At 41.7% G+C, this 23582-nt stretch overlaps 1 protein-coding gene across 1 annotated transcript; it reads right to left on the reverse strand.

The window, feature by feature from the left end:
- Positions 1-42: 42 nt before the first annotated feature.
- SDCBP (syndecan binding protein) lies at positions 43-7347 on the reverse strand. Its single transcript, XM_056854099.1, has 8 exons — positions 7267-7347; positions 6651-6729; positions 5215-5324; positions 4637-4795; positions 3960-4135; positions 3375-3546; positions 2205-2296; positions 43-551 (listed from the first exon to the last, which is right to left on the reverse strand). Exons 1-8 carry the CDS (start codon positions 7315-7317, stop codon positions 497-499), a joined length of 894 nt encoding a protein of 297 aa, XP_056710077.1. The 5' UTR covers positions 7318-7347; the 3' UTR covers positions 43-496.
- Positions 7348-23582: the final 16235 nt, after the last annotated feature.

Raw genomic sequence — 23582 nt, forward strand, 5'->3', positions numbered from 1 at the left:
TTTGCTCCTATTAAAAATGCATGTGGAATGATAGTGCTATGCTTTAACTGGCATGCTTTTGTAAACATGATTACTAGCACTAGAAGACATCACTGAGGATATTTTTGCAAGCAGAAAGTAGTGTAGAAAAACTAATTTATCTGAAAAGAGTACAAAGAGCAGCAACAGGCTTTAATCACAAATAGTAATACTAACACAGAATACATTAGTTTGCTTCCGTTGATATGGCTTATAGGAAGTGGGAAAATATACAGTATAACTATATGAAAAAAGCATTATACATAGTTCTATGTTTTGTGAAGCTAGTATAAGGCTACAAAGTTCACAGCTGGTAAACAAAGGTAACATACTGGATTGTGATGTTTCCAGCCCTAACATCATGATGCAACGCAGCAGCTCTCTTGGGCTTTAAAGTCTCATGTGCAGAACATAAATTCTGAATGAAGAGTTAAGCAGTTCTCATGATAGATGCATCCACAACAAAACAGCTCAAATTTTAAACTTCAGGGATGGTGTGATCCATCTTGCCTTTTATAATGCTTGAGGCCATCCTAAAAATAAGAATAAATCTTTTAACACCAACACTACATACACTAGACATTCTAATGTACTGGAGAGTAAAGGGAAGCAAAAATTTGCACTGGCTTGACTGACAGTTCCTTACCTCCATGGTACAAAAATGTTTACTCTCATAGCTCATACCCACATACTTCCCCAATGGTAGTATAGTAAAAGATTCCCCCCCCCCCTTACACAGAACCCATGACGATCAAGGTAAAAATGTAAAGGTGTTTGGTTTGTACTTTTGTGCTGGAATTAACAGATCACAAAACCAGTGTTTCATACCAGTTAGCATCAAACTAGGGTCTGGGAGACCCAAGTTCAAATTCCCACCCTAATATCTGCATAACGTAACATGGGTATGTTATGGGGATACAATGAGGGGAGATGGAATGTGTAAAGATATAAAAATAATAAGATTAGGATCTAACTATACCTTCAGAGAGAGAGAAAAGGATGAAAGAATTTGAAGCCTCTCTTTTTCTAGCTATTGTCCTCCCCCATCCCCGCAAAAAGATAACACATTCTGGAGAAATTTTAATTTAGCCAATAGTTTTCTATCAAATATAAACCTACTTTGTTACTTTAATATAAAATCCATAATTTATAACTTTGTTAGCATATACAGTTGTATTCATTAATATAGTTATACAATGTAAAAGCATAAATGGCCAGTCTTCTAAAAGCAAAATTGTTAACACTCAGTACCAAAGCAAGAGGTGAAAAACTGCTGCTAGCACTCAACTGAAAAGAAAAAGTTTCCTTCAGTACTTCCCAAAACTTTCCAATTTGCTATCAGAAAAAAATGGAGAGTTCCAAAGAACACTTTTTGTTTTCCCCGCAAGCCTTCACACTGAAGGTCTTTTTAGAGGCACATCACTGCTATGCAAGTGGTTCCAGGATCTCTCCCAATTGGGCTCTGATCTGTTACCTTTCCCTTTATAGCGATCTTTCAAGCCAGTCTAACCTGAGTCATAAGAAACATCAGCAGCTGTGCGATTAAAGAACACACGGGGGGGGGGGATTGTGTCACATGAAAGAATGCACATCAGTGTTCCCTGTATTGACAGTAGACTAAACACATGCATCCTCTGGCAAATGAGCTCCAAGCAAGGCTGTCCTTTCCTAATAAATTGGGGAAGGAGTGAGAATATGTACACTGTACAGTACATTACTGAAGGCATCTCCCTCCCTTCCCTAAGGACCCTTTTGGCAAAGGTACTTATCTGCTAATTATTTGCAGGTCAACAATTGTTTGTTGTCTATTCATAACAAGCAGTTTTAACTTTAAAAACATTTGGTTGCATCAGTTGAACTCCATTTTAAACTCAACTTGGCTATACATGTTTTATGCTTATTACCCCATAAAATATATCCAGTGTAAAGAATATGTCAAAAATACTATTGAAATACTAGCTGCCAGCTTTGATCTTCAGTAACATTAAATCCGTTATTTAACACTGAATAAAGTTGGACCTCAGTTGTTGGACCTCAGATGTAAAAAATATACATGTTGGAAGTTTACATCTATATCAAGCACTTATTCTAAGACCACAAAATTAATCCTGTCATAATAAATCAGTGTCCCCTGTAATTTCAAAAAGGCAGGTTAAGGTAGTAACAGTACAATGTTTTACAGATACCTCTTTATTATGTGTTCAAAGATCTGAGAAGGCATAATGGTGATGGTCACTACATTTCCAGCTGTTGTCAAGATATCTGCAATTTGGGAATCCTGGAAAACAATGTTACAGTTGCAATGAGTACTGTAAGTTATTACGGTATACTTTTTTACTGTGCTAGCAGAGAAGAGTTACTATCCAGAAAACTCTTAAAATCAGGATTGAAGAAGAAAAAGAAATTAGCCCTTTTCAATAAGCATTCACCTGCTCATTGCCAAATATTAGCTATTCATCTTCAGTCTTCTGTGCAGCACCATATGTATGTCTGCACCGAAGACTTCAATGAACAACAGTTACAGGTAAGTGAAACTCTGGCTTATCTCTGGGTGACAAGAAACAAAACACATTTGTTATTTACAGTTATTTATAATACATACAACCACTAATTTAAAATCAATAATTTAAAACTGCTGGTAGGCAGAAGAACTGAATTTAATCCAATGCCATCATGAATAAAACTGCCTTCAGCTGCCTCATAAAGGCTGAGCTTAAGGGGGCCAGGTGTACCTCTAGGAGGTTGTTCCACCATCATGGGGCTGTCACTGAAAAGGCCTTTTCTTGTGTACCCACCAGACAGGCTTGTTTGGTTGATGGGATACTCAAGAGGGCCTCTCCCTGTGATCTTAATTCCCAGGGAGGAACATATGGGAGAAAACCGTCCTTCAGATACTCCAGTCCCAAGCCATGTAAGGACAGGAGTGAGAATTTTGTTCTTTCCCTTTTAAGAGCCACTCTCTCTCTCTGGTGGGGGAGGGGAGCAGACAGAGTATCCTGTTCTTATTCTTAGGAGTATTCTGTTCTTAGTCCCAGTCATACTCTTGGCAGCAAAATGTGTAGCCTGCTCCAAGGGAAGGAACAAGTCTTTTCCCACCACTATTTGTAGACAAACAGTGGCTACTATTAGTGGTCTACTTTAGAGGTGTACACAATAGTTTAACAGCACATAATAAAACAAAGTTCTGAAGAGTGCATTGCTGGGCATCTGAGGCAATACAGATTTCCTCATCTAAGACTTGTTCCAGGCTCACAAAAGGTCTCTGGAAATATGGCCACAACATAATAAAAACAAGTTTAATCGCACATAAGAAGTAGGGTGATTAATTTTTTTTGTAAAGCAAGCACGCTACTCACTTTCAGGCCAATTACATTCTGTCCATTGATTTCACAGATGGTATGTTCTGTCAGGAGTCCATTTCTAGCAGCAGAACTGTCTTTTACTATTGAAGTTATCTTTCCATTTTTGAATATGAAGCCAACATGTCCTGTACTGTCTTTGTGCATGGTAATAGTTCGCTCAAAAGGCCTGTTAGGGAAAAATTACAGTGTTCATGGTGTGATATTCCATTCAGTAACCAGTGTGGTATAGTGGTTAGTGTCAGCCTAGCATCTGGGAAATCCAGGGTCAAATTCCCACTGTTGCATGGAAACTTGCTGGGTAACCTTGGGCCAGCCACATACTCTCAGCTTATGCTACCTCAAAGGACTGCTGTGAGGATAAAATGGAGAAGAGAAAGATGCAACCTGCTTCGGGGAGAAAGGTGGAGTCAATAAGCTATCCATCTCTCATCTATATACAAATTAATTGGTCCCACTAGTAGATCATTATCTGAATGAATTAAGCATAATTTAAAGACATTCTTTATCAACTTTTCTATTGATAAAAGCAGCCAAAAACTAGCCTTAACACCCAACTACAACATTTCTAGAAGATTTTACCTGTCACGAATAATCATTGAAATCCTTTCGCCAGGTATTTGCTTCAGAACTTTATGAGCCTTGTCAGAACTCCATCCTGCACCGTTTTCACCGTTGATTTGCAGAACCTGGTCCCCAAACCTCAGCCCAGCCAGCGATGCCGGAGAGTTTGCCTGAACCAACTGGACAAATATACCCTAAATACAAAGACAGACCTATATATCAAGCAAGAAACCAAACACCAACAAGATCTACTAAACGCATGTTAAAAGGTTATGTACATGATGAAGTTGGTGGCTAGTGAGCAGCACTGGACATTTTTTACATCTGGTGGTAGTTTAGTAAAACTCATTTGCTTTTATTTTACAAAGTTCCATGCTTTTTTAAAAACAACAACAACAACAATAATGGCCTCTAACTAGTGGAAGGAACAATATATTCAACTTTTCAGTATCTGAGGAAAAGCTCCATTTAAGAATGGTAACACATTTTTATTTAATCTCCTGAAATATAAAATTAAATACTTTTGCTTAAATCCAGACTAGAATTTCCACAGGCAGAAGTCCTTGCACCCATGGAAATGTAGCCTGGATCCAAGCCTTTAAATTCATGTTTGTCTCAAATTCCTTTAACTAATTTGCATTTAAAATTAATCATTTAGTTGTATACAAGGTGATATACTAAAGTTTCATACATACATTGTCCACTGATTTAAGACGAAGCCCAATTTTTCCATCCTGATCTTTACACAAGATTACTTCACGGATCCCTTGCTTAACTTCTGCTCGACGAATTCCAACATCACTTCCACTTACTGGAGCCACCATGTAATTCACCGCTGAAGGCCTTGCAACAAGCTGAGGATTAGAAAATGTATGTAAACCAAAGCAGCATGTCTCATTGACAGGTTTTTGATTAAAATGGCCCATAATTTCATTTGGTACAGCAGTTTTTTATGCTTTGGCAAAAGGTTTTTGATTAAGATGGCCCATAATTTCATTTGGTAAAGCAGTTTTTTATGCTTTGGCAAAAGGTTTTTGATTAAGATGGCCCATAATTTCATTTGGTAAAGTAGTTTTTTATGCTTTGGCAAAAGCTTCTGGTATCAAGACTAGAGCTGCAACAGCTAAAAGGTATCACAGAATCCACATTTTGTGAGGCATTATTTCTGTACTTGCATTTCTAGTACTGTTATAAAAAGGCTAGGACACAAAATTCCCCAGTAGTTAACATCAGGAAATCAGAAGAGGAGTTTGCTCACTTGACTGAAACTTACCCCCTGAGAATTAGCAGCAGGAACCACTGCCAAGTTTCTCTGTATCTCCTCTTCATTCAGGCTCAGACCCATATACTGGGAAAGTTCAGGATACAGTCTTGGATATAAACCTATAGAAGTTAAAGCAATTTCAAACAGTTACTTGTACTATTTAGGAAGGAGAAATAAAAGGGCTGAACCAGTCACAGGAGATAAAAAAAATAAGGCCAAGGGTGATGGTACAAAATTTGTAAAATATATTTTATTACTCAGATAAAAATTCCCTACGGGTTTCCCCCAAGAGGCTTCTTCAGGGGAATCTTTATATTACAGATTCCCCTAAAGAAGCCTCTTAGGAGAAACTCTCATAAATATTTAGGGCCTATTGAGATTATACTTCCCACCCCTCTCCTCCAGACATGGTGAAAGAGAAAGCAAGTAACAAGATTCAGTAAATCTATCCCACCTTCACAGCATATAGAAAGTTATTATTGTGCTGGATGGTACTGCCATTTATTTGACATTTATTCAACTGGATGATCAGCATATGCTCTAATATATATATACATATACACACACACATATATATATATATATATATTCCCAGAGACAATTTGTTTAATGCTGGATGATCAGCATATGCTCTAATATATATATATATTATATATATATATATATACACACACACACACACACACACACATATATATATACATACATACACATATACACACACACACACACACACACACACATATATATATATATATATATATTCCCAGAGACAATTTGTTTAATGCTGGCTCATACTGGGAAACTGACACAGTTTTTAGGGCATGTAATTGATACCCATACCACAGATTCTGCTCCAAAACCCTATGCAACTGTATAAGTAAAACACACAATTCAATTTACAGAAAACAAGCATGTAAAGAAATAACCAATATTTCCAAAAAAGGTCTAGAAAAATTATTCCAATTTTGCTAACAAATTAACTAGCATAAGTTACTTCTTTTAGAAAAATGTACAACAGTTCTGAATTTTTCGCTATTCGTGCAGAACTAAGCTCACCGTGAAAGGTGATACTTTAACTCACAAAACTGCCTATTTCTTTAAGAAAGCAAACAGAATTATGTTTTTTATCCTTCCTCCTCTGCAACCTCTCCACTGCATGGATCTTAGGAAAACAGGTAAAAAGTCAAAAGGAGTAAAAGCTATAAGCAAGTAAAAGGCAAGGAACCACAAAAACCACTAGTGAAGAATCTTGTTAGAAACAATTAAAACATCCATAGCGTTAAGCACTTAAGCCCCAATTCATTTTGGGAAACCTTGTCCTTTTTCTCTGAATTGTACCTCTAGTCTTGCTAATGCAATAAGGACTGTATTTTTCTCTTTATGTACATAAGAAACCCATGTAATTTTTCTCCCTTATACTTTTCCATACTACAGTAACTTACTTCCATCTTGAAAGGTGGGTTCTGAGGCTTCTGATAAAATTGCTGGATTGGCAGGATTTGAAGAGAAAGCTGTCTGTGCCTATGTAACAAAGAAACATACTTCATGAAATTTAAAATAAACTTTAAAAAACATTATGGACAATAGCATCAAGATCTTATTTAATTTTTAAAAAATACTATAGAGCTTTACCTCATTTGGGACATATTATGAGGCTTGCATAGGCAATCATAAGAATTTCACTTGCTGAAATACCAGCCTAGCTCCTAAAAGAATATGTGTGCTTAGCCTGCAGTGCTTTCAGTTCTGATTACTGCTGCATCCTCTCCCAGGTCCAGCATGCTAGCTAAGGCTCTTCAGCCAGGACAACAGCCAAAATAAGGGAAGTAGGTGAGACTAAATGGCATGAAGTGACTTCACCTCAACTCACTCCCACCCATGCCAGCTGCAACACACCATCCTGCTAAAACTGGGAGCCCAGTTTCAGTGATTTTCCACTGGTGTAAAACAGTCAAATGTTTCTTCCTACTACTAATGGTACTTTCTACATAACCTTGAATCTTCACAATATAAATTTGCCCTCAACCAATCAATATTTCCCACCTATCTTTAACATACCTGAATCACCTTGTCCACCTTCAGATCTTCCAAGGAAGGATACAGTGACATTTTCACACGATTTCACTACAGAAAGCAAAAGATTTGTTCAAATTAAGACGGTTATACATATGTAGGGTGCAACAATGGAATGGAGGGGTGCATCAGCATATCACATGCCCAATCAAACTGAGTTTGGGACTAAGCTTTCTGTTTTGATGCGCAGTTAGTTGCAGATCTTTTACAAATCACATCATATCCTTGAGTATTTATTTATGTTGTAGTCCATCACTGAGACTCAAAGCAGGTTAGGCAATGTAATTCAATGCAATTAATACAGCTAATAAGCAATAGAATAGGACTAGGAATTGTAGGAATTTGAACCTGAGCAGTTGTCTAAACACAGCATAACAAGAAATGTTAAACAATTCAGAACATGGTGGTATGTCAGCAGACTTCTTATATAAAAATGTTCATGCTGCACATTTTGAGTGAGAAAATTTTGTCAGGCTACCCTGATCTCACCCTAACTTTGAAGCTAAGCAGGGTCAACCCTGGAAAGTTCTTGGAAAGTAGAGCACCAGAGGCAGGCAATGGAAAACCACCTCTGAATGTCTCCTGCTTTGAAAGCCCTATGGGGGTGGGTCACCATAAGTTGGCTGCAATTTGACCACAATTTATTCCCATAAAAATCATTTCTGATTACAAAAAGATAAAATTTCATTTTATACCAGTTATACTATTTTAGAGCGTTTGCTCCCACATGTATAGCGTTGCCGTTTTTCTGGATCTATTATACATGTTGAGCAGCTTTGGACTTTCCTTGTGCATCCATTCAGATCAACAATTGAACGTTCTTTTGTTTTAGTCCAGTGGTGTCATTAAGAATAGCACTACTTGTAGTTGTTCTCCGCTCTTCCCCAGTAGCTGATTGAGTGCCATCCAACATGGGGGTTCCGTCTTTCAGCACTATATTAGGGGCTATCATGAAAGTCTTGTTGTAATGCTTTGTTTTTATCTAATTTATATTATTATTATGGCTCTTATAAATTTTTGATGTATTTTATGCTTTGGTTTGCCCTGCTCTTGGCAAGGGGAGGGCAGAATATGAATAAAATTGTATCTTTTTTCATCATGGATTGCCTCATCATAGAGTTTTTGAGGTAAGAGATGGTCAGAAATGGTTTACCATTGCACGGTAGCAGGGTTAGCTGAAGGGGCACTGCCATTGTCTATAGAAGATCCTCTGCCAGAGTTATCTTCCACTATTGTTTCTACCTAGTAGCCACCCTTCAAGGATTCCTCTACCCCCATCACCTTTGAAACTGCTTTCTTGGCAGTAGACCTGGCCTCCGGAGGCCCATAGAAGCCAATTGGTAGACCTGCCCTCTGAAGGGGGACTTTTTTTCCTCCTCGGAGTCCAGGTCTATTGCCAAGAAAGCCAGTGGGTAGACATGGCCTCCCAATGGGACTCAGCGGGAGGCCAGGTCTACCAAAGGAAGCCCGCCCACAGCTGATAGGCAGGGGGGCCAGGAACCACTGAGCCGCCCGCCCAGCAATTGCGCGGCTAGAGGGGAGGCTTTAGCCTCCCAACCATTGAGGGCAAGGGAAAGGGGGACCCGGCCATTCTCCACGGGGGGGGGGGAGACAGCGCGCCCGCTCACCCGCTCTCTCTCTCTCAGGCGCGCCGGCTCCGCAGCCTGGCTGCCGGCGCAAGCGGGCGCGAGAGCAGGGGCTCCGAACCAAGTTCAGAGAGCCGCACTCAACAGGCCAAAGAGCCACATGCGGCTCTGGAGCCTCAGTTTTGAGACCCCTGACTTAGGGTATTGCTCTCAGCTTCACTAACACACAAAATCCCCCTCACCATGTTAATGTGCATATGTCCAATTTAGACAGTTAAAAATACTAATGAGATAGACTATGTGACCACTGAATGCTAATTTAGAGGGAAAGTCAGCCAGCATATAAATTGTGCCACCATTTTATTTGAGAGACTATACACTTTCATCAAACATCAACTAAGATGTGGACTTGACAAACCCGAGATTATATTCAGAATTCAATCATACGCATAGCGGCTGTGGCTCAGTGGCAGAGCATCCGCTTGGCATGCACAAGGTCCTAAATTCAATCCCTGGCATCTCCAGTTATTTACTTAATTATGTTTACATTCCGACCGCCCTCCACCAAGGCAGTCAGTGATGCGAAAGACCTTTGAGATCCTGGAGAGAAACTGTCAGCCAAAGTAGACAAGAATGGCCTTGATGCACCAATGGTGTGATTCAATCTAAGGCAACTTCATATATATATATCTTTCAAGAACCATGTGGTGTACTGGTGAGAGTGCCAGACTAGGATCCGGAAGACCCAGGTTCCAGTCCCCCATCTGCCATGGAAGCTCACTGGGGGGTTCTTGGCCCATCATGTGCTCTAACCCACCTCACAAGGTTGTTGTGAGAGTAAAATAGGTTGGATTTTATTTACATTATTTCTGGTTTTAATTGACATTGTTTTTGTATATTTGTATCTGATTGATATGTGTTATGTTTTAATGATGTGTGCCGCTCCAAGCCTGGCCTTGGCTGGGGGTGGGGGGAATATAAATTTTAAAAATAAACAAACAAATAGACAAGGAGAACAATGTAAGCTGCTTTGAATCCCCATTGGGGATAAAGGGCAGTATAAATGAAATACATAAGCAAATAAATAAATGCCCCACGTACCAAGTAAGGAAAACATTCTCCTGAGCAACAGGCTGGAAGCAGCCAACTAAACCACCACCGCCCCACCTGGTTCCCCTCCCCCCTGAGTTCACTTGCTAGAGACCGCCCCACATATCGTAGTAGAAAAGAGCAAGAGTCCAGTAGCACCTTAAAGACTAACAAAAATATTTTCTCAGTGGGTAGCCGTGTTTGTCTGCAGTAGTAGAAAAGAGCAACAGTCCAGTAGCACCTTAAAGACTAACAAAAATATTTTCTGGCAGGGTATGAGCTTTCGTGAGCCACAGCTGAAGAAGTGAAGAAGTGAGCTGTGGCTCACGAAAGCTCATACCCTGCCAGAAAATATTTTTGTTAGTCTTTAAGGTGCTACTGGACTCTTGCTCTTTTCTAAAAATATTTTCTGGCAGGGTATGAGCTTTCGTGAGCCACAGCTCCCTTCTTCAGATACAGCTAGAATGTCAATCCATCTTTCTTTAAGTAGAGGAGAATGAATTCAGACAAGCGTTAGTATGTAAATGTTAACAGTATGTAAATTTGAATCGCAGGCGTGATGGGATTATTAGGGGTCTGATTCAGCAGCCACAGCGGGGCAGGAGGCTGCGCCACCCACGGAAGCAGGAGCGCTTCCTGCTTTCGCTTCTAAGTAAATACTTGACGTCGTGAGCCAGAACGGAGGAGGGTCGTTCTGCCTCTCGCGCCTCCCCTTCCCCACAACCCGGCCTGTGCTTTCCCTCTCCTCCCCACCCCACCAATTCCTTTCTTCCCCCTCCCCCCCCCGTCTCCGCCTCTCACCGAGCTGGAACCCAGCCGTACCCCCGCAAAGCCTCTCAAGAGACTGGGAGCCCGGCCAAGGCAGCCTCGCGAGATTCAACGGAGGGCCCGGATTCCCTCCCCCCCCCTTTTATTGGTCCCATTTACAAAGGGGGGGAAACATCCACACACAACGGGGCGGGGTCCCCCCCCCTTTTCAGGACGCTCAACCCTAAAACCAGCGAAGGAGGCCGTCGGCGAGGGCCTCTGAGCATGCGAAGAGGGCAAGCCCCTCGCCACCAAGAGCAGCGACACATCTCACCCTTGCGTCTCTGGGCTTCGGGACCAAAGGGCGGCAAGCCCGACCCTCCGCGCCGAAGAGGAGGCCTCTCCTCTTCGGCGCGGAGGGTCGGGCTTGCCGTTATACCCCCCGCCCCAAAGCCCCCTGAAGAAGAGGCTCGGCCCCCTCCGGCCTCGGCCTGCCCCCTCACGCCGAAGCCCGACTTTCGAGAGAGACTCACCGAGCGAGACGGCGGCGAGTCAGTCTCCGGACCGTTAACGGCTCCTAGGCGGAGGCTCTTCCTTCGGCTGCTCAGCGCGGCTTCTGAGGAGGAGGCGGAGGACGAGACCGACCGAGCCGTCCTGCGCATGCGCTTCCGCCCAAGATGCTCGTGACGCTCCAGGGGGCGGGGAGGAGAGGTACGTGGGCTGACTTAGGAGCAGTCGCTGGGCTGAGACACGTGGACACGCTGGAAGCTGCCTTACACTGAGTCGGACCCCGGGTCCATCAAAGTCAGTCTTGTCTACTCAGACCGGCAGCGGCTCTCCAGGGTCTCAGGCTGGGGTCTTTCACATCACCTGCTTGCCTGATCCCTTTAACTGTTAAAGGGATCAGCAGTGGTTCCCAACCTTTTTTGGACCAGGGACCACTAGGACTTTTTTGTTCTGTGCAGGGACCCCAAGGTTCAAAATAAAAATTTTGAGAATTTGAAAATAAACTTTAATCATAACAGTTAGTTAAACATTAAACTTAGAATAATATTTGAATATATATTTTTTATAATAGAGAACTTTTAATTGAAAATATTAATTATGGGTTTATAACTTTGTTTCGCGGACCTTAATTTAGTTCTCGCGGACCCCTGGGGGTCCACGGACCCCTGGTTGGGAACCAGTAACTGGAGATGCCGGGGATTGAACCTGGGAACTTCTGCATGCCAAGCAGATGCTCTGCCACTGAGCCACAGCCCGTCTCCATGGCTCTCCAGGGTCTCAGGCAGAGGTCTTTCGCATCACCTGCTTGCCGAGTCCCTTTTACTGGAGATGCTGGGGATTGAACTTGGGAACTTCTGCATGCCAAGCAGATGCTCTGCTACTGAGCCACGGCCTGTCTCCATGGCTCTCCAGGGTCTCAGGCAGAGGTCTTTCGCATCACCTGCTTGCCGAGTCGCTTTTACTGGAGATGCCGGGGATTGAACCTGGGACTTTCTGCATGCCAAGCAGATGCTTTGCCACTGAGCCACAGCCCGTCTCCATGGCTCTCCAGGGTCTCAGGCAGAGGTCTTTCATATCACCTGCTTGCCGAGTCCCTTTTACTGGAGATACCAAGGATTGAACCTGGGACCTTCTGCATGCCAAGCAGATGCTCTGCCACTGAGCCACGGACCCTACTTAGCCCCCTCCATCCTCATACTCTTGGGAGTGTGCTTGAAATCCCAGTTGATGTGCCCTCACGTTCCCCCTGTTGCCTGTAAAAAAGGGGGCAGGTGCTTCTGACTCTTTACCCTCCCTCCCAGGCACACTGGTACACTAAACAGCGCCAGTTGTTGGGGGTTTCAAGGGTGCCAACCTTCAGGTGTGGACTGCAGAGCTTCTGGAATTACCACTGCTCTCCAGACAACAGAGACCAGCCCCCTGGAGAAAGTGGCTGCTTTGGAGGGCGGTCTGTAGGCACTAAAGTCTTGGAAGGAGCTGCTGTGATCTGCTGTTTGAATCTACTTGCATGTCAATTTCTACATGGAAAACAAACGGGAAATCTTTTTTTAAAAAAAAAACTTTCCGTGGAATGGGGCCTCCAACAAAGTAAACAGTCACATTCATGTTCACATGACTGCAAGTCATGATTTCCGTGCATGATTCCACTATGAATGTATTGCTCCTTTGAAAAGCATAGAGGTGAATGAAAAGAAAAGTTATGTCCCATGCAATAATCAAATGGTAAGCATGCATGTGTGAAGGGTTGCTTGTCAGTTTGTACACGGATATGGGAGGAGTCTTCCCTATAACATAGTTCCTTCAATTAGCATCATGTCTTATAACTTTGAGCTTATCTCTAACCAAATTGCTCAATAAAAAAACAGCATGATGACATTACTGCCTTGTTCTGCAAACCAGTCTCATGACAAACGACTTAAGTTCCTTATGCAGCTTTATAGCAATCATGTAAGCAATAGAGAGAACGAGTGGGAACCCACAGACTTGCGAAAGGCATCTCATTTCCCCCTCCCCAGTATTTCCACTTTCCCTTTCCAGAAAGCCCCCTTTCCTGCTTAGGGTTGCCAGCTCCAGGTTGGGAAATTCCTGGAGATTTGGGGGTGGAGCCTTGGAAGGCAAGGTTTGGGGAGGGAAACGACCTCAAGGCCTAATGCCATAGAGACCACCCTCCAAAGCAGACATTTCTTCCAGGGGAACTGATCTCTGTCATCTGTGATCAGTTGTAATTCTGGGAGAACTCCAGTCCCCACCTGAAGATTGGCAACTCTAGTTCCCCTGGAGGAAATAGCTGCTTTGGAGGGTGGAGTCTATGTCATTTATCCCTTTGAGGTTCCTCCCTCCTCAAACCCCACCTTCAGCAGGCTCCTCCCCCTAGATCTCCAGATATTTCATAACCAGTTGCTGACAACCCTATTTCCTTCTCATCCAACATCTAACTTATCTTTATCTGCCCCTCTGTCTTAAGCTTTTCCTCCCCCCCTCCCCCCGCAGCAGCCTGTACCTTGGAAAGCTGTGGTCCAGTTTTTTGATGCTGGCCACTGGGCCAGGCCTACTTGCATTGTAGGGAACCCTCAAGGACCTATGGGGTGGCCCCTCACTTTCCCTTGTATCCCCTCCCCATAGAATTTCCTCTTTCCCTCCCCCTGGCAACCCCCATATCCATTCTCCCTCCTCTGCATCGTTCTCTACTTCTCAGCTATCCCCAACCTACTTTTTATCTACTTTACACCTTCAGCTATATTTATTATTTATTTATTTGAATTATAGTCTAGCTTTCTACACAGTGGTGACCACAGCAGCTTACATTATTTCCCTCTCCTCATTTTTATCCTCACAACAACCCTGTGAGGAAGGTTAGACTGAAAGTATGTGACTGTCCAAAATCACCCAGTGAGCTTCCACAGGAAGATGAGAATTCGGACCTGGGACTCCCAGACCTTATTCAGAAGCTCTTACTGCGACATCATGCTGGCTTTCATAGGGTGGCTGCTGTTGAAGAGCAGCAAGCAGCCAGACCTAGTTGAGTCATGAAAGTCGGGTGATGTCAAGTAACCCAGTGGTTGCTTCCAGGCCTAGGGTTGCCAACCACCAGGTGGGAACTGTCGATTTTCCAGAATTCCCCAAATCCCGCCATCTCCAGACTCCACCACACAATCTCCTGGAATTTCCCAGACTGGAGCTGGCAACCCTACCCAGGCTTGGCCCCAATGCTTCCTCCCTCAAAGGCTAAAATAGACCTGGAAAGTGCCCTACTCCCCCCCCCCCGCCTTTTACTGACAGAACCAAGCATGGAATCTGTGGTTGCCTAGTAATGGTCACTGAGGAAATCCATTGCTTAAAGCTACAGGTGCTCCTTTTATAATTTTTGGGTTTTTTAACCCCTCCAATGTATTTTTTTTTAGATTTCACATTTTTCTGCAAACCTAGGGCCTTTTCAGGTTTGCAGAAATATCTGTCTTGCCTGTTCACGGCTCCAGTCACTACATTTAAGTATCCTTAATCTGGCCAACTTCACTATTGTTTAGATGTTTAACTCCAAGTTTTATTTCTAATTTAAGCAGCTGATTTTTGAATGTCCTGGACAACAGCTCAGCAGAACCCACTGCTGAATTTAATTCATATACACAGTTCAGTTCTGTTTAAGATCATGCAAATTGTCACTGCTTTTCCTTGGAAAGAAAACTGATTTCACAACTAGAAACACTATATCTTTTAATTGTCTTATATATAATTCTGGAAGCTCACTATTATGTTACAAATGGTATATTGTATATGAAATATAAGAAAATATGATATTATTAATACATCTTCTATGGATTAGGTTTAAAATATTGGGTTGATTGGACACCGTTGTTAAGATTACATTTTTCCCTTGGAGTTTCAATTTTTCTTCTTCAAAAACTGAATTATGCTGGGTAACTTCAGAATATTTTTCCGCAGCTAATGTAAACTGGCAAACTGAGGGTTTCCCTTGTCCTATGGGAACAGCTGGCTTGCTGGTCTTAACTGGATTTGCATTTCTAAATTTCTTTTGTATCCTTCAGAAAACTCTGATTTTGGTTCATCTTTGGAACACTACATCATAGGATGCCTTTCTTTTCCATCATCATCATTATGTTCAACCTCTGGATACTAGGAACAGGAGGTTGGACAATTATGTGCTTTTTAGTTCCTCAGCTGAGTAATGTATTTGCACAAGTAAATTTTAAACCTTTCCCCCCATCTTTTCTTTTTCCCATTTCATTTATTTTTATGTCTCCCCCCCCCCTCTGATACTAAAACTAGTTTCCTTTGGTGACAATGTCTTCTAATGTTTCTGTTTCCATTCTGCATCCTTTAATAATGTATACTCTTAAATATTTTACATCCTCATCTGCTTTTCAGCTCTTCAGCAAACCACAGCCACAGTTTTTAACCTTTGTGGTTTGTATATGTCAGACCTATTTAAATACACAAAAATGAATCATGGCAGTGCCTTGATGGTTTGCACCAAAATAAGGTCTTTTCAGTGATCTCACAATTTGACCAATGCTTATGCAAATATTATTTACTGGCTAATTTTAGCTACACACATAGTATGTGTTGGTGTGTATGTTATTTTACCGGCATGGTGTATTTATAATTTCTTGGAGAAAAAGAAAGCCTGTTATGTGTTGTGAAAATAATGTATTGTCTCCAAACCTTGATTTCTGCTAGTAGATTAAGCAGGGATGACATTAAACGATTCCCCTGCCTACCATGATGGTAGGCCCCCTAGCTCCTGGGTGCTGCAAGAAGTGCACACGGTGGGCTGCAGAAGAAGAAGGGGGTGGGATTTGGACAAAAATTTGACAACAGATTGAGTTATTACTGGATTGGTATCTGACAACAGAAAATAGATCACCCAGGATTCAGCACAGCAGCAAGCTGGTGTTTGTTCAAGACAGGCATGATCCAAAGATGTCTGACTTCAATCCATTGATCATAACATAATATCTATTGCTCCAAATTTGCAATGGCAAAAATGATCAGAGAATGGCGTTTTAGCAAAGCACCCCCTCAGTTCTGTGATCAGCAAAACACTGAATCAGCCGAGCATTAAAGAATGCCTGTGACTAGGGACTGTAAGAAATTTAAGAACAAGGGGAGGGTTGGAGGGGGGATTGCGCTGTATGTATTATCTTGCTCTTCTGCATCGTTTTGCACTGTGTTATCCACTTTGAGCCTCAATGAGAAAGGTAGGCTACAGAGTAAATACATAAATTGTTCTTATTTGGGGTTTGTTCTTTTTTAAAATGTATCAAGGTCTGAAGATGGTTTCAAAACCAAATAAAGGTGAATTAAAACATAATGTTGTATCGGTACCACTGCAGACAAACAAAAATGGCAAATTAGTATACCTGTTTTTTAATTTAAATCCACTTTCAAAATTACGCTCTGAATGTCCACAAGTATCGAGATTCTCTTGTAATGCATTTAATCACTTCTCCTTGAGCTTCTGGAAGCTGGGGAATGTTTTCCATTAACTAAAAAAAATGGTTTCAGTGGTTTGCAGAACAAAGAGGACTCCTTACTAAATCTTTTAGGTATTTATTAGGATTCTAAAAAATCCAAGTTTTAATTTTAAGAAACATTAACTTTCTAAAGTTTGTGAGCCATCAGTTTAAATATGTAATGGTTAACATTTTCACTATAGACTTTAGTAGTGCTGAGTTCTGATTATTTATTCTCCAATTTAAAAATAATAATGCTGTTTTCACTGTTATTGTGGTAATTGATCTTCTATGGACAAGGTCACAGGAAGAAGGTGAAAGGGCAGTGAAGAGCCAAATACAGCTTGAGGAGGAGTGGCATTGCTGCAGTAATAAGCGACATAGGTTGCGGAAATATTTGCACAAGAACAAGTAACTTAGCAACCAAAGAGAGAAATGCAAATAGGATAACAAACAAGCAGCAATCTTAATAGATATTGTTCTATAGAAGATACCCAGAACACTACCTAACTCTCTGAAACTCGAAAGACCACAATCACGTATACTGTGATGTACTTGACACCACTTTTTCAGGATCCTGAACTGGACATATGAGTATTGTGATGTGTATGGATCTCGAGTCATTGTTGCCTAGGAGAATTGGACTGAATGCTACATCATGTTCTGTTTTCGTAACATTCACAGAGTGTACCAAAAGTGTTGACTTCAACATTCTAAAATGACAAAAAAAAATGTCCTATGCTAAACATTGTCAATCCATAGAAATTACATTTAGAAGCACATTCAGGCCATCTTTAATTGCCAACTTTGGGTTAGGAAATTTGGAGGTGGAGCCTGGGGAAGGTGGGTTTGGGAAGGGGAGGGACCTCATGGACTGTGATGTCATAGAGTCCATGTGCCAAAACAGCCATTTTCTCCATGGTAGTTGATCTCTGAAGCCTGGAGTTGTAATTCCAGGAGATCTCCAGGCCCCACCTGGAGGCTGGCACCCTAATAATTCAGGCCATCTTTCACTGTGCATGCATAATTTTTTTATTCTGTCACACAGAATTTTTGTTCCAAGTGACAAATTCTTGTTGAGATGAGTTACGTCTCAGGCTGAGGCTGGGTGGTACCTGCAATATCCTCCTTCCCTTGATGGTCAAAGTCTTTTGTCTAATACAAGGCCTTTTTGAAAAAGTCATTACTTTAGATATTCCATAACTTGCAAGTAAATACATGCATTCAACACCTTGCAGAGTCCAGCTTCTGATCAAGGTAACAGCTCAGTATCATCTGCATAAAGCAGAACCAGAATAACATACCCAGCCAATACAGGAAAGTGAAGTACATGAAAATAAGGGATCGTGTCATTTATATTGTAGTGCCCAAATATATAAGGGCTAGTATAAAATTATACTATATGCACACATATATACACATAGATATGTTTGGGAACGTTGGCATCCACAACTATAAGATGCCAACAGATTACACTTGCTTGCCTGGTACTGCCTCTCACCAATAGAGAGAAAGCTGTCTTTGAATTACCTCTAATCTTAGGAATGTAGTTTCTGTTTCCTAGCTCACAAGATCAAGCACTCGCTTAGTGACGCCTTCGGGCAATATCTATAGGCTATGCTAATTAACGTGGAGTAGACACCTAACGTGTATGTGTGCTTTTGTGTATCAATCTGCTTTTAAGCAGCTATGGGCCTGCCCCATTCTAATACATAAATGATGCTGACCTTCCTTTGTTCCTTGGTGAGTAACCCTGTGCCTTATCTGTGGTTCTCACCCAGCTCTGTGTTTAGCTAAATAAAGAACTGTTTGCTTTTGACCTTAACCTCCTCCTTGCTGTCTGTTCATTGGACTCTATGAGATAGCCAGGCACTTCAATATAAAGACTGAAAAGCAGAGGGCCTAAAAGACATCCTTGTTGGAGACCTTGTGGAAGGGGGGGGGGTAGAGCCAAACAGCTGTCCTTCTAATCCACAGCCCATTTGTGCCATTGGGTTCTCATATAGTTTAAAGAATAACCAGAAGAGCCTTTTATCTATTGATGTTTTGGCCAGTTTAGTCCAGAGACAACACCTTGGTACTGAATCAAATCCATGAATGCTGCATAGAAATGGCCTTCTAGCAAAGAAGGATATTTGTCAACTAAATGACTCAACATAAAAGACAATGATCAAGGCCTGAAACACTCCTACTGAATCCAGTTTGTTCAGGATACAATATGGATTCCAACTCTACCCAATTCAGAAGCTTGGAATAAAGAAAGGCTGCCTATACCTTTCCCTGTTGTTTTCAGCAAGCTAATAGGATGATAAGTTTCAGGATCATTCCTGGCCCCCTATTTATATATACAGACTATAGAGTCCCTACATGATTTCCTTTCATGTATCTGAAGTAAACTGTGGATCATGAAATCTCATACTGAAATAAACATTGTTAGTCTTTAAAGTTCCACACTTCACATCCAAATCCTGCCCTGAACCTCAAAGTTGTCTCTCAATTGTGGTAGCCATTAGGTGTGTCCATCAGTTCCTCCTCATAAGGAACTACATATTTTCTCCTACGCAGCCCACATTGTTGAGCCACACTGCAGCAGAAAGATTTTGTGGCATGCTACCAGCTTAAACATGATCTAATGGCAAGATCTAACATCAAAAGAAGGCCTCATTCAGATGAATGTTTCACTTTATTTCACTTTTGTCATCATGCCCTCTTGGGCTTCCCCTGTATGTATGTCCTACCCTCTCAGAACTCCAGTCAGTTTTTCCACATTCTCCCCCTCCCGTTAATAAACATAGATTTTGCACATTTGCATTTCTACTTCCATACATATCCCAATAAGTATCATGCTAGTTATGAGACCTTAGAAGAGGCAGGATTGCACTGGATTACTAAAATCAGAGCTTCCCCCCAAAACCTGTATACATGCCCTTACAACATCTAATATACTACAGTAATTATAGCTCATTTATATAGTGGTTTTCCCACTGACCACTAAGTATTATGTAAGCATTCACATTATCATGGTTTCTAGCTTCTGGCTGCCAAATCACTTTGAGGAAGGAAAGGAAAAGTATACAGCATGCCACTGCAGTGCAGTTACTGCTGCTTTCTGCATAGCAAGTAAAGGGAGCTACAGCCCATTTTTAGCACAGGAAAGGGAAATCAGGAAGTGGGCGGTGTGACATTTTTTCACTTACACCCAAAGGAACTGTTTCTTTCCTGTAGCGAAACCTCAACTGGGAGGTCATTACAGTGAAAAGTGATAGGTTGCAATAGGGCTGCTCCATTGCTAAAGTTGTTAACTGTATAGTTTGATGCCAATTTATTTAAGCATTTTTATCCTACCCATTTTTGCTGTAAAGAAACGCAACAAACAAAAAATGCAAAACAAATAAGGCAAACCAAATAAGAACAAAGCACACAACCCAAGCTCTTTAGAATACAGCAGGTTGTTCATGTCTCTAAAAACCAAGAGAAAGATTTCTATCTTATCTGAATTATTTGTTTTCAATGGTTTTTGGCTTGTATGACTGTCACTGTATTAAATTGTGTTGCAAACCACTTTGGGTCTCTCTTTTTGGAAGCAAGGGTGGGTAAACTGTCAACAAGGCCCCTCATCAATCTCTCACAGCCTTGGGACAAAACCTAGCCCCCTTGTTTACATCAGAGCTGGATGATCTTAAAAGAGTTGGGAGACATCTAAAATAGCCCTGGTGGAGAAATTATACTGAATCAGACAAATTATGCTGTAGAGCTCACCGTGAGACCTATGAAGTGGCCGTGATGTTGGCAAAGAAAGCTCTGTTAGTCTCTTGCCTTGAAAACCCCATAAGGGGTTGCCATGTTGGCTGTAATTTGATGCCACACACACACATAGATATACACTTCTATGAACCTGTGGATTGAGCTCTGATTCATGAAAGCTCATGCATGTTTGTTAGTCTTTAAGGTGTTACCTGGCTCCTGTTGTACATATGCTATCATAGCATTTGTTCTTTATCTTGGCTGTTATTGCGCCATACTTCCTTGTTATGCAAAGTTCTCTTTTTCTAGAGTTCCCCCTCACCCGAGACGTCTCATGGGTGTTCTAACTGTGCACAACATAAGTCCACAACACAAAGATATAGCCTGATGCTATACACCTGGGAATCTGATGATTCACACATTAAGTACCCAGATTGGGTCTGAGATCCTCACTATATGTAACAGTCAGACATGAGTTGTGGGTTCTTCTTGGTTTCCACATGCACAGTTCCCAATTTGGACTGGAATTGTGTTATGCATAGAGAAGGGGTTGCAGCCTTCTCCCCAGCACCGTTTTCTGACCTAAAACAGTCCAAAAGAAAGCTGTTTGGCTCAGAGAGGAAGGGAAGGAGATCGTAAACTGGTTTGAGACTCCTTAAAAGGTAGAGAAAGTCGGTGTATAAAAACCAGCTCTTCTTCTTCTACCTTTTGAATTTCACCCAGAAATTAATTGAGATCCATGAGCAAATATTTCAACATGAAGAGACTGAATACATGTTCTAAGGGCAAGGGCTACAAATGAACCTTGGAATTCATCCAGTAAAGAGGGACTAGCAGATTTTCTCCTGGAAGGAATGCTGTATGATATTAAATAGTCAATTAATATTTCATAAAGTATTGCCCATGTTCAACATTCAGCAGGCTATTTTGCCTTTTAAAAACATTTTTAAAACATTTCTATGAGTATGAGAATTTCCCTCATACTCATAAGGGAAAAGACATTAGCAGTTTAATATACTTCTGTTTTCAAGTGTTCCAACAGCGTTGTGTCGAAAATCTGCCATTGTGTCTCAAATATCTCATCCTTGCCGATGTTTCAATGTCAGGCTGTAAAAGAGAATGGTTCAAAACAGTTTAAAAACAAAATATTTCAAAGAGTCATCAAATGTCACTTTAGCCTTGTTGAAGAATTCAAGAATAAACCATTCTAATCTGCAAGACCAGCAAAAACATAAAGCTGGCTGTGAAACCTTCCTAACTGTACAATTTTGTGCAGTTATGTAGCCAAAGCCAACTGAAATCAATGGGTTTAGAGTTGAGTAACTCCTCATGGGACTGCAATGTAAAAGCTGCCTCTGATTAGCCTACGAAACTAATCAAGAGGATATACTTTTTGAAAAACACTCCAGGCAGGGTTAAAGGCAGTCACTGTGCATATATCTACAGAGATGTGGAAGGGAATGCAATAATGTGGGCAACATATTTATGCACTAATGTTTCGGTGCTTGCATCTGCTAAGGATAGGAGAGGGTGTGCAAATGAACACGTCTTACTTATTATTTTATGTCTTGTTTTATCATTTTATTAGGTTTTACCTGAATTGTTTATCCTATTTTCCCCATGTTATTCAATGTATTGTTTGTTTTCGTCTTTTTCTTACTTCAGAGAGTTCCCATGTTAACCCATGTCACAAATCATTACCAAGGAGTTAACCAGAGCAGTAGAATTGAGACTTCAGACATAGTTCTATTCAGTTCCAATACAACCTAAAAGAGCTCTTTAAGAAGACATTTAGCACGGATGTACAGCTTTCATAGCTCTGTGCTAATACAGCTCGAACACTATGGATACTGCATGCATTGCACTTACTGAGAGAGAGAGAGAGAGAGAGAGAGAGAGAGAGAGAGAGAGAGAGAGAGAGAGAGAGAGCATTGTGCATCGAGCAGGTGATCCTGGTCACTTGGATGCCATAAAAGTAGACTTTGGGTGAAAAAGCATGGTTGCTTTAGCCTCCTTTATTCCCTGTTTCAGCCAGGATTCAGCCAGGATCGAACGCACGTTCGGAGAAATGCATGTGTTTGATCCTGGCTGAATCCTGGCTGAAACAGGGAATAAAGGAGGCTAAAGCAACCATGCGTTTTCGCCCATAGAAAACCAAATGGCTGCTCTTAAAGCCTTTATTTTGCTTGGTAAAATTTGCTTACAGTCTCTGGCTTGTTCAAATTCAGGAACTAATTTCACCATATTTTGGAACCAAAAAAATGCTTTCCCTCTATCAAGTACATTTTTGCCACCCTTTTATAAAGGGTGCTCAGGTTGGTGTAGATCAGGGGTCCGCGGGCCGGATCCGGCCCCCGGGGGGCTGGTCTCCGGGCCACGAGGAGAGGCCCATGCCCCCGACCCCCACCCTTTCCCGGGAAAACTCAGGCCCCTGCGGGGGCCAGGCACATTCTCCCCACCCCCCCGCCCCCCCCATCCATTGCTGGGTGCAGCCAGGCACGCCCTCCTCGTCCTCCCCCCCCCCCGCCGCCACTCCCGTCCATTACTGGCCGCAGCCAGGCCCCTGTGGGACCTGTCACACTGACCACTTCACCACACTGTCACATAAACTAGTGAAACTGGGTGGTGGTGGTGGTGGGTTAATTCTCCTTTATTTGTCGTTCCTGCTCAAGGAATCTGCAATGACTTCTTCTGCAGATGAATCTCTAGGCTGGCTTCAGACCCACTTTGGTCTTGATTACAGCAGTATGGGTGGGATTGCTTGGGTTAATAATCCTGAATTGAAGAACAGGTCGTCTTGATGCTCTCTTAAATCTTCCAAAGATTTTTAACTCAATTGATGGTCATTCCCCTAAGATTGGAAACCTGAAAATTCCACTGTTACTTTACGCCGATGACGCCGCTATTTTATCTTTTACAAGGGTCGGCTTATTAAGACACCTACAACTGTTCACTGATTATTGCAAACATAACAAATTGCAAATTAATTATGCCAAAACCAAAATTCTAGTTTTCACCAAAAGCTGGCATCTTTCAAAATGGTCCATCGACAATGTACCAATAGAGCAGGTCAAGACTTTTAAATATTTGGGTCTCACTTTTAACTATAATTTAACTTGGACAAATCACAGAAATAATAACTTAGCTAAATATTCAG

Source organism: Euleptes europaea, chromosome 8 (assembly GCF_029931775.1).
Source record: "Euleptes europaea isolate rEulEur1 chromosome 8, rEulEur1.hap1, whole genome shotgun sequence".
Lineage (NCBI taxonomy): Eukaryota > Metazoa > Chordata > Lepidosauria > Squamata > Sphaerodactylidae > Euleptes > Euleptes europaea.

Bases quoted from the DNA above. Each gene is read 5' to 3' on its own strand.
- SDCBP (XM_056854099.1), bottom strand. From the start codon at position 7,317: ATGTCACTGTATCCTTCCTTGGAAGATCTGAAGGTGGACAAGGTGATT. The intron at 4,796-5,214 runs GTAAGTTTCAGT...TCTAATCCTCAG, and splicing joins CTGCTGCTAATTCTCAGGGG to CTTGTTGCAAGGCCTTCAGC. The intron at 3,547-3,959 runs GTAAAATCTTCT...TTTCCCTAACAG, and splicing joins TCAATGATTATTCGTGACAG to GCCTTTTGAGCGAACTATTA.